The sequence below is a fragment of the Apteryx rowi genome, unplaced genomic scaffold (assembly GCF_003343035.1).
Source record: "Apteryx rowi isolate R43461 unplaced genomic scaffold, aptRow1 scaffold_14, whole genome shotgun sequence".
In the NCBI taxonomy this organism is placed as follows: domain Eukaryota; kingdom Metazoa; phylum Chordata; class Aves; order Apterygiformes; family Apterygidae; genus Apteryx; species Apteryx rowi.
The window spans coordinates 5,112,815-5,122,355 of NW_020447641.1; the positions used below are offsets into that span (position 1 = coordinate 5,112,815).

The 9,541-nt window shown below is 37.3% G+C and overlaps 1 protein-coding gene across 1 annotated transcript in view; it reads left to right on the forward strand.

Annotated features, from left to right (window-relative positions):
* BCL10 (B cell CLL/lymphoma 10) overlaps positions 1-8,325 on the forward strand; it is an 8,649-nt gene extending 324 nt beyond the window's left edge. Inside the window, exons 2-3 of the mRNA XM_026057658.1 lie at positions 4,309-4,597; positions 5,685-8,325. Coding sequence (XP_025913443.1) covers positions 4,309-4,597; positions 5,685-6,052 — 657 coding nt within the window. The 3' untranslated portion in view covers positions 6,053-8,325. The remainder of the gene's footprint in view (positions 1-4,308; positions 4,598-5,684) is intronic.
* Positions 8,326-9,541: the final 1,216 nt, after the last annotated feature.

The following is a 9,541-nucleotide window of genomic DNA, read 5'->3' on the forward strand; positions in this document are numbered from 1 at the left end:
GCGAGCGGGGCGGGGGCAGCGCCCGCCGGGCCTCGGGAGCGCTTGGGGCTCCGGGAAGCGACGCGCGGAAGCCTGCCTGGGCCCCGGTATTTACTTGCACGGTCAGTTCTCCTTAGTTTTCATTTTTGTACTGCTTGGCGCTGTTTTGAGGCCGGAGTAGCAGGGGGCCCTGGGTACCGCGATGAGGGACAGGGTGGCAATGACGAGTAACTAATATAGTCGCCAAAAGTTATTTGCAAATGTGCTTCTCTTGGCGTTAACAAGACTGGCTCTTGTAGAGCATGGACGTTTGTATTTAATACCTATTTTTCTGAGGCTTTTCTGATGCATTCTTGACGTTTCCCTGTTTATTCACTGATGCTTGGAATCTGACAATTATTTCTAAATTAAAATCAAAAGAAAGAAGCTGTTGAAATCGTGATGGATCACGGCTGCAAACCCCCAGGAACACGAAGAGAGCATTGCTAATTAGGAGTTGTCTTTTAGTCCTGATGATACTCTGTTGGGGCAGATTTGGCCACACTGCTGCAAACATTTGCCAAGAGTTAAGTGTGCAGCTGAGGAACATCGGTGCAACAACTTAGTCATGAGAACTCTATTTTACTGCGAATTTTGTATGCTCTTACATTAGACAACAATCATGCAACCCGTGTGCTTTGTGAAAAATCACAGCCAGTCACTAAAATTTAAGACAACTTACCCAGAAACCGAGAGGGAGGATACAAATATTCTGTGGGAAAAAAGAAAGTTCTTTTAGTTTTCATTCTAAGCAGAGATAGGATTCTATATTTTCTTTCTGGGAAACTGTCTTCCATCCTGGTTCAGTCTAAAATTAAACATTTGTTTGCTAGACTGTAAAACAAGCAATGCACTAACCAACTTCATGGTCTGAAAGGAACAGGTACTGTTTGTTTTTTGGGGTTTTTTTTGTTTTTTTTTGTTTTTTTTTAAACATCCACCACAGTTTGTCATTTATTTCTTGACCATACATAACATCTGTTTACAATGTTTTATATTTGACTATTTTTGTCATATATGCTCCTTTAAAACATACAAACTTCTTCTATAGACTTTCTCTGTTTGATTTTTCTCCTCACATGTCTTTTAACGTTATCATCATTAGTTCGGTAAAGAATATTGAAATTTGGTTTCTTAAAAGCTTAATGTTTATGCAGTTTTCTTTACTTGCTTTGTCATAACTTTTTGAGGCATGTTTTTCAAGTTATTTCTTGCTTCTATAGAACCACAGGGTAATACTGCATTAGTTAACAGATAGTAGTTAAAAAAAGAAATTCAGGGGAGGAACTGCATAAGCCAGACCATATATGTAACATGATATGTAAGTTAATTGTGTAAGTGATTGAAGTCACATCTTCTTGTTTTTACAGAAGTGCACCTATGTCAAATCAGCCCTTAATCTTATAGGATCTCCTGTACTGATTGGAGAACCTGATGGAAACCTAATGTGTAGTAGAAAATAACATTAGTTTTATCATCAAAACACAATAAATCTGACTTTAGAGCTTCTCCTCTCAGATTTAAAATGTTGCAGCTTCATGATACAAAATGCTGGTTCAGTATAAGGTTTCTTAGCAGTTTCAAAGTTGTTCAAGTAACTTTGATTAACCTTGCAATGATGAGTTTTGGACCAAATGAGGCATTGGTCTGTCCTTTCGCAGTCAGCACAGTACTGGTATAATTTTACCAGTCACTGTGTGAGCATAAAATTGCAATTGTTTGTCCGTGCCTTGTCTAGATTAGATGATGGACAAGTTGGCTGCTTTATCAGGTACTATGCAGAACCAGCTTAACCATTGTGAAAGCATAGCTGCAATAAAAATTTAGTTCCAAATTAATGTCGGTCAAAATGTTCTTATAGATTACATGTGGAATAGGAGGGCAGACTGCCTCTAGTCATTTGATCTGCTGCTTTGGTAAAGGAAGAATGTAAATCTTGTATCCTAGGTAAAAATGTCAGGTTGTTAAATGTATTCTTGCATAGAATTTTGTGCATTTTATTTTTATTTTTTGTGTATTGACAAACAGTTATTGCTTGTCACTCTGATGGTTGTGTTGCATTGACRGCTAGCTAAAAAAAAAAAGTTTGGGATTCTGCCTGCATCATTGCTTATGTTCTCTTCTATGCATTTGTCTTAAAGCTGTGCAAAAGCAAAGATTCAGTTTTAAAGTTTTATTTCTTCTTGGCTGAAGATGTTATCTTTATCTGAAGCTGAAATTACAGTTGCATTGGGTTGAATGTATTAGGATAATTAAAACATGTTAAATTTTATGTTGAGGAGTAGAACACCCAAACAATTTCTACTGTCTTTTGCTGGCACTGTGCAAATGCTATCAGGTTTTTTGGCATCTGAGATCAAGTATATTGATATTTAAAGAAATACTACTTTTTTTCCTCCTGTAAAAACTGTCTCTGCTTCTCCCTACCATTTTGTCACGTTAGTGAAGGCATAAGGCCACTGCCTACGTAGTTGTGAACATCTTACCATGTGACATCCCTGTTCTAATGCATATGCAGTGAATTGTGATGCAGCATTTCTGTTTTGCGAACAACCCTGTATATACTGTGTGACAGCATACCTCAGAAGGTTCGCTCACAAGAATGATCTAGCCTGGGTAAACTTCTCCTTGGGAGGATTTATAGAAATTGGAATTGTATGTTAAAGAGTTGTTGGGAGGCAATAAGTGGTACGACATGTTGATATAGAGAAAAATATATGTAGAGCTGCTGTTCTAATGTATTTACTCTTTCAGTCCCTTATAAACTGTTAACCTATAAGGACAGTGCAGAGGGGAATTCAGAATTGATGCACTTCATACACTGTAAGACTCATTACAGGAAGACGTTAGTCAAAACATCATCTTCTTTCTATAACAACTCTCTATATTCTTCTAATGTTGAAAATTTTATCAACTCTTAAGTTTCAGAGTTTGTTGACTGCTTCCTCCTGGTGGTAGGATGAGATTTGTATGAGAAATTAATAAATTTGTATTGCCTGCAAAGTTCCTAGGCATTGAAGCATGGGCTTGTTGCAGTTAGACACTTAGGATTATTCCAGAGCACCTTAAATTGATATGAGTTGTAGTGTTGCCCTTTTCTGTTCTTACCATGTCTGTTATGCCAGCACTAGTGCCCATGTGACGGCACAGTAAACTGGATCAGGTAATTAATCTGGCTGGAAAAAAAACTGTCAAATCAGTTTCCTGAACTGAATCCTCTCATGCAGCAGTGCAAGCGAAAGAGTGGGAATACCTAGCTGTGATGCAGAGGGGACTGCACCTTTGCACTTAAACTAGGTTCGGCTACCATGGATCTGCACCCTTTTTTTTAATTTTAACGTTATAACCAATGTGATGATGATGGTCTACTGCCAAAAGCCTTTCTTTCTCCTCCTTTGTCCATGCTCTTTGGACCTTTTCATTAGCAACTGTGTGGCATCACATCCAGCATGACAGGATGTTTATTGATTGCTTAGTTTTTGTTGGATTCCCTGAGGGGGACTGCAAGAACAGATTTTTACTTTGCTGTACTTAGTCAGCTAGGTGAGGAAGTACAGGAAGGCTTTTGTTTCTTCTTTAATTAAGAATTATTGGTGCTATCCCTAGCACAGTATGCTAGAGAGTATTTTGCTGCTTGTAGTAACCTGTCCTAAAGTGTCCATGTCTGTCTCTTTTTTTTTTCCAGCTTTTTCTCCACTTCTGTTTACTGAACCAGTAAATTTCTATAAAGCAAAAAGTCATTTTTATCTTTTATTTTTTAAATGCTGCTTTCACTGAATCTAATCTCAAGAAGCAGCAGGGTACCTGAAAATTTTCTTTAGGAAAAAGTTTTAACTGTTTCTTTCCATCTCTTCACATCTCTTTTTAACTAGAGGTTTTTAAAAATCTTTTTTCTTTTTCTGAATCAAATGAGACAACTTTGTTATGTTGGGAAAAAATTATCTTCAGATAATTTTTGGCTAGTGTATATCTGACTTCTTGTGTATTTCCATACAGTGAAAAATGCTGGCAAGGAAAATTGCCAATTTTGTAGTACTATATGAAATAAGATGTATTTTTTCATGTAAAAAGATACCATTTGTGACTAATGAAAGAGGTAAGTAAATTCGATAATGGTCTAAAAATCATGGTGTTTTTTAGATAGGAGCACTGATAAAAATCTCTGCTAGTTAACATGGTGGCAGCTTTAAAAACTGTTTCATCAGCCTGTAGCAAAATCATATAGATTTCCAATATAGGCTTCTAATTAAATGGAAAGGTTGGCTAATTCTAGTTTGTTTTGTCTTCTAGGCTTTAGAAAGGATGCGTCCTTATTTGTGTGACAAAATTATAGCGGAGAGACACTTCGATTACCTACGTTCAAAGAAAATACTCACTAGAGAGGACACAGAAGAAATTTCTTCTCGATCTTCCAGTAGGAAAAAAACTGGAAAGTTGTTGGACTACTTAGCAGAAAACCCAAAGGGACTAGATGCTTTGATTGAATCTATCAGGCGAGAAAGAACACAAAACTTCCTGTTACAAAAGATAACTGATATAGTGTTGAAAGTCAAAAATGAAAAACTTGAAGCTCTCAAAGGTGAGAAGTTTATACTGGTATCTTTTGTGATAGAAATTTTTATTTTGAGGAACTGCAAAATTAAACTCCCACAATTCTTTAATAGGTGTTTCTTAGGGATTTTTTGCTTCTTCTAGTGTTTGGGACAACATTCTTGGAAACCTGCTTTGTAGGGCAAGCAAACATCACCAGTCTGGGTTTCAGATACCAGGGCATGTGTCCTGGCTTTGTCATCTTACTATTTGAACACATCATAAATAACAAATTATAAAAAAATACCATGAGTTATTACAATGGATAAGTCTGTTTCCACATTTCAGTTTTGCTTTCTATGAGATTCTAATGCAGAGCTCAAAATAGGTGGTTATCTTCCATCTTTCTTTTCTCTTGAAGCTATTTACTGCCGTGGCAGGATGCTCTGGTTTTGTTAAACTGTACATCTTAACAGAAGATAAGCCAGCAAATGCAAGCTGAGGGGAATTCTCATGAATGCCTTCAGTGCTAACACTTAAAATTAGACTTTGTGAATATGTACATGTGTTGCTTCATGCAGACAGGCAGGCTTTGTTGATACAGAAAACTTAAGTCATTATCTGTACTTCTATTTTAAGGCAGATAATGAAATTATAAGCCTTCTAAACAAAAAACCTTACTTCCCCTTCCACACATATCAAAAGAAAAATAAAAAAGGAAGAAGTGGGCTGAAATTTTCTCTAGCTTCAGGTATAACTGCCTTCAAATGCAGTCCACTCTGGATTAGAACCATGTAGCTGAAGCTTTTAAAAGTTTATTTGAAGAATACAGTGAGAAAAATCTATCAAAAGATAGGTAAAAGCTCAAAATTCCTAAAGCAAAATTAAATGCTAGTGCATCTGTGTCAGCTAGTCGCTGATATTCACTGGTATAGAGAAACTCATTCACATCAGTGGACTGGACAACATGTATGTTTCTACTAAGTTGTCATAAACATTGGGATATAACATGCAAGATAAAGAGGATAGTCTGCTAAGAATACTAGGGAGTGATCTTTGATAATGTCTTACGGCCAGAACGCAGGTTTATGAGTGCATCATATTGCAATTAAATCTAGTCTCTGTTTCTGTCTTAGGTCTAAGCTGCAGCACCTGTATGACCTCGTTGTATGGAGGAACAAATAATCTTTCTAGATCATATTCTGATGAGTCTAACTTTTTTGAAAAAACAAAAGACAAAGAATCTACCCAGATGCATCATCCAGAAGAAGATTATAGTACTGCTGCATTTGTGTCTGCTGTCTCTCTTCGTTCAATGAATTTACCAATTGCAGAGATGGGAAATACAGAGAATGCGGTTTTCTCAGGCCCCCTTCCAGGACCTGGAGATCCTGGTGCACCCCCTCTCCCGCCAGAACTCCAGTCAGAACAGCCAGAGCCTTGTACCAGTTCAAGTGACAATGTCTTTTTGCCTTTAAGGTCACGTTCTCTTCAATCACAGTGAACTTGAGTGACTTTGTTCATCCAAGGGGTACTGAAACTTTGTGTGATGTCTTATAAGGGTAAAAAATGTTTTCAAACTATTAATCTGCAAAATCAGAGAAATAACCCATGCTATTTACCAAAAAACCCAACTCCTGTAAAAACAGTATAACTGGGTGACTCAGGTGACTCTGTAGCTGCTTGATTTTATGTTCTTTAGGGAGCTTTTTTTTTTAAAAAAAAAAAAAAGTGGTACACCAGCAACGGTTGCTTTTTTTTCAAACTAGCTTATTTAGGATTTCATATTTTAATGTTAGTTGCAGATATTTAAGCTGCAGTTATGGAACAGATTTTTTTTTTTTTCCTACAGTAACTTTTCCCTAATGTTTCTGTGACAAGTGGGTAGGAAAGATGCTTAGGAAAAGAACTTGAGTATTGAAAAATAACCTTCTGAACTTAAAGCTTAAACTCACTTCCTGAAAAGCTTAAACTCATTTGTCAAATTAAGTGTTTTATGAAGGATAAAGTCTGCCCTTCATGTAGGAGGTGAGGTGTGCAGCTCCCATTGCAAAAGCTGAATCTGACCAAATCTGTAGCTATGCTTATTTGTRAGAAGTCTTTTAGTTTTCTGAACTTTGTTCTTTGTCCTAGTAGTAATTTGAAAGGCACTCAGTGTTGCAGTGATTTGAGTTAGTAAATATGCTTCCACAAGTTTTAGCATATTATTCTTGTATATTATTTAGAGATTTCTGATTTGAGATGCACTTTAAATTTAAATTCACATTAATACTGGAAGAGAATGTAAACTGCTGTAACCACATCATGTGGACTGTAAGAAAATCTTACTGTATAATGCTATTAAGGAGCAAAGTGGGTATGCTTTGTCCCAGTAGATAAGTAGAGGAGGAGTCCTGTAGCAAGAAAGTATCGTTAACTGAAGGACTCCTGAAAATGTTGCACTTCAGATAGGCACTCTTCAAAGTGGGTAGACATGTTTACATTTCAAATTGTTTGGAGTCAAACACATTTTAAACTATTTCAACATGGGAAGGTTCTCATATTTCCTGACTTGGTATAACATGCTGTATTCCTCTCATACTCTCCTCTTAAGTTGTAATCTACTTTTTATGAAGCTGGCCTTAAATCATTTTAAAATTATTAGCCAAAGACACACTCTTACACAGAAATGTTTATAGGTAACTTTTGCATACTACATTTTAAAGTGATGTTTTCAGTATATCAAAAGTTAGGTTTGTATTTAAGGCTTTAAATTTGTCTCATACAGCACTATAGCCATTTTATTCCACTCAACTTCAAGCCAGATAATATTTCTAAACTGTGTTCTCCTTTTCTGGAGGCAGAGTCTCTGCAAGACCACAATATAGTATCTCAGTGTTTTTGTCATATTCATTCTGGTTTCGGAAGTAGATTCAAATAAACTGCAATGTTTAACTACAGTCCAACTTTAATATATGAATAGCTTACATTTGGTAAAAATGTGGGCTTCTGTATAGTGTTTATAAAATACTTGTTTTTCTTGTGTACATCTAAGGTGACAGACCATCAGGATGGTAAAAATGCCTCTAAACTGCTTTGGTTCAGAAGGCGCTCTGGGAGTTAGGTGCCTAAATACAAGCAAAAGTCTTGCTCTCTATCATGAAGGTTAAGGGTTTGTTAAATGCCTATCTCCTATAAACTTGAACTGTAGTTGCACATACTCAGGATATTTGGGGGGAAAAAAAAAAGAAAAAAAAATTATCACTAAATGTTCCTTCTATCACTGCAACTGCTTTAAGAGCTATGCTTGTATTTCCAAACCTATTTTACTACCTTGTTAGAAGCTTAAGTTTGGGTCCCTTCACTGCTGTCAGCCCTTGATTCCTTTCCAGCCAATGGACACATCAACTTCCCTTTTAAGTGTATTTTTAACTCAGTTTTAGAAAAGCATTCAGGAGTTTGCATGAGAGTCTGCTCGGTGTTTACTTGAGCTTCTTGGATCTTTACAAATGGAGGGAAGAGAGAGAGCAAGCTTGGCCCTAACTAAAAAAGTTCATCAGCTTAAGCCAAGCACTGTCTTACAGCTGTAAATCAAAAGGTGTAATGTGTGCTGCCTACCACACTGCACAGTGTGCAGCAGGCCTTCCTGTACAGGGATCACTCCTGCAGTGGAGCCTATTAACCTGAGATTTTAAATGAATGTATAATCTTACCAAATGTTTGTAACATGCGTTTTTTTAATTTGTGAAATATTTTTGTCACAACTTTTGAAATAAATTTTTTTTTTTTTGCATAATAGCCCGTTTTCAGGTCTGTCTCTAGCATTATTAAAATGCATAGGTTCTAAGAGCAGTTCAAGGTAGTAGTATCTGGGGGTGTGGTTTTGGGTCTGGGTGAGTTAGAGGCTTTTCTCTTTCTTTTAAGGAGGGCTGTCTTTGGAAAGACTGACTTAATGTGAAACACCTGTGCCTGCAGGACTGCATTCAAGAGCAGTGTGTAGGAGAATGCACATGTGAAATGAAGGCCTTGTCTGCTTTACTGCAATTTCTGTGGTTCATGACTAGTGTCGATAACCTGATTCTTTATTTTTTAAATGACTTGATACTTCAACTTCTTTAAGATGTGCCATGAAGTGTTGCTTCCATCCATGCATATATTAGCATCAGTCTTAATTTAAGATTTTTGAAAAGCAGGGGAGAAATGAAACCTTCAAGCGCTGAGGAGTGCAGCTCAAGAAAGGAGGGTACAGGATTCTCAAATATCGCAAGGGCCATGGAGGCTCACTTCAGTGTTTGTGTTTTCCTAGCGCTTTGGGTGTAGGGTTTCTTTTAAAATAGATTATTATTTTATAGTATTGATGATGAGGGATCAGCTGGACACAGTTTAATATCTTTACAATCAATTAATAGATCATCTTATAACCAAAGCTTCTTAGCCCCTTTCCTGCATCCTTGATAGTATAGTGTAAGCGCTGGTAGGAGGTACTCCTAGCTGATTCAACAGCAGATGTTCGGGCCTAGTAAAAACATTTTCCAACACATTTGAAAAATCTACAAAAAGAATCTGCAAGAAGAAAATATACTAAACCTTAGGAACGATAGACTATGGGACTACGTAAGCTAGAGCTGGATATGCAATGCTTAAAGCTTAATCTACCCTAGGTTAGCTAATACTTTAATATTAAGGAAAACATCATTTATCTCTGCTCGGGCCTGCAGGTGTCAAAAAGAGAAAGGGAGATGGTCTCAGTTTCATGTCTTTTTTTTCTTTTGGTCTGGCTATGGTCAATTGAAAATGGAAAAAGCAATAAATTACTGGTGTTGAGGACTTTTTTCCTGAAGTGAGAATTCAGCAAGGTCACTTTTTTCCATCTTGCTTTCCGCTGGGCTCCCGCCGCGGGGAGAAGCGGGTCTGGGTCTCCCGGCCGTCGCTGCAAGCGGTTTGCGGTAAGAAATGCCGAATTCGGGGCTCTGCCTCGGCCGTGCGCTCCCGGCTGCCGCCGCCGCCCGGGCGA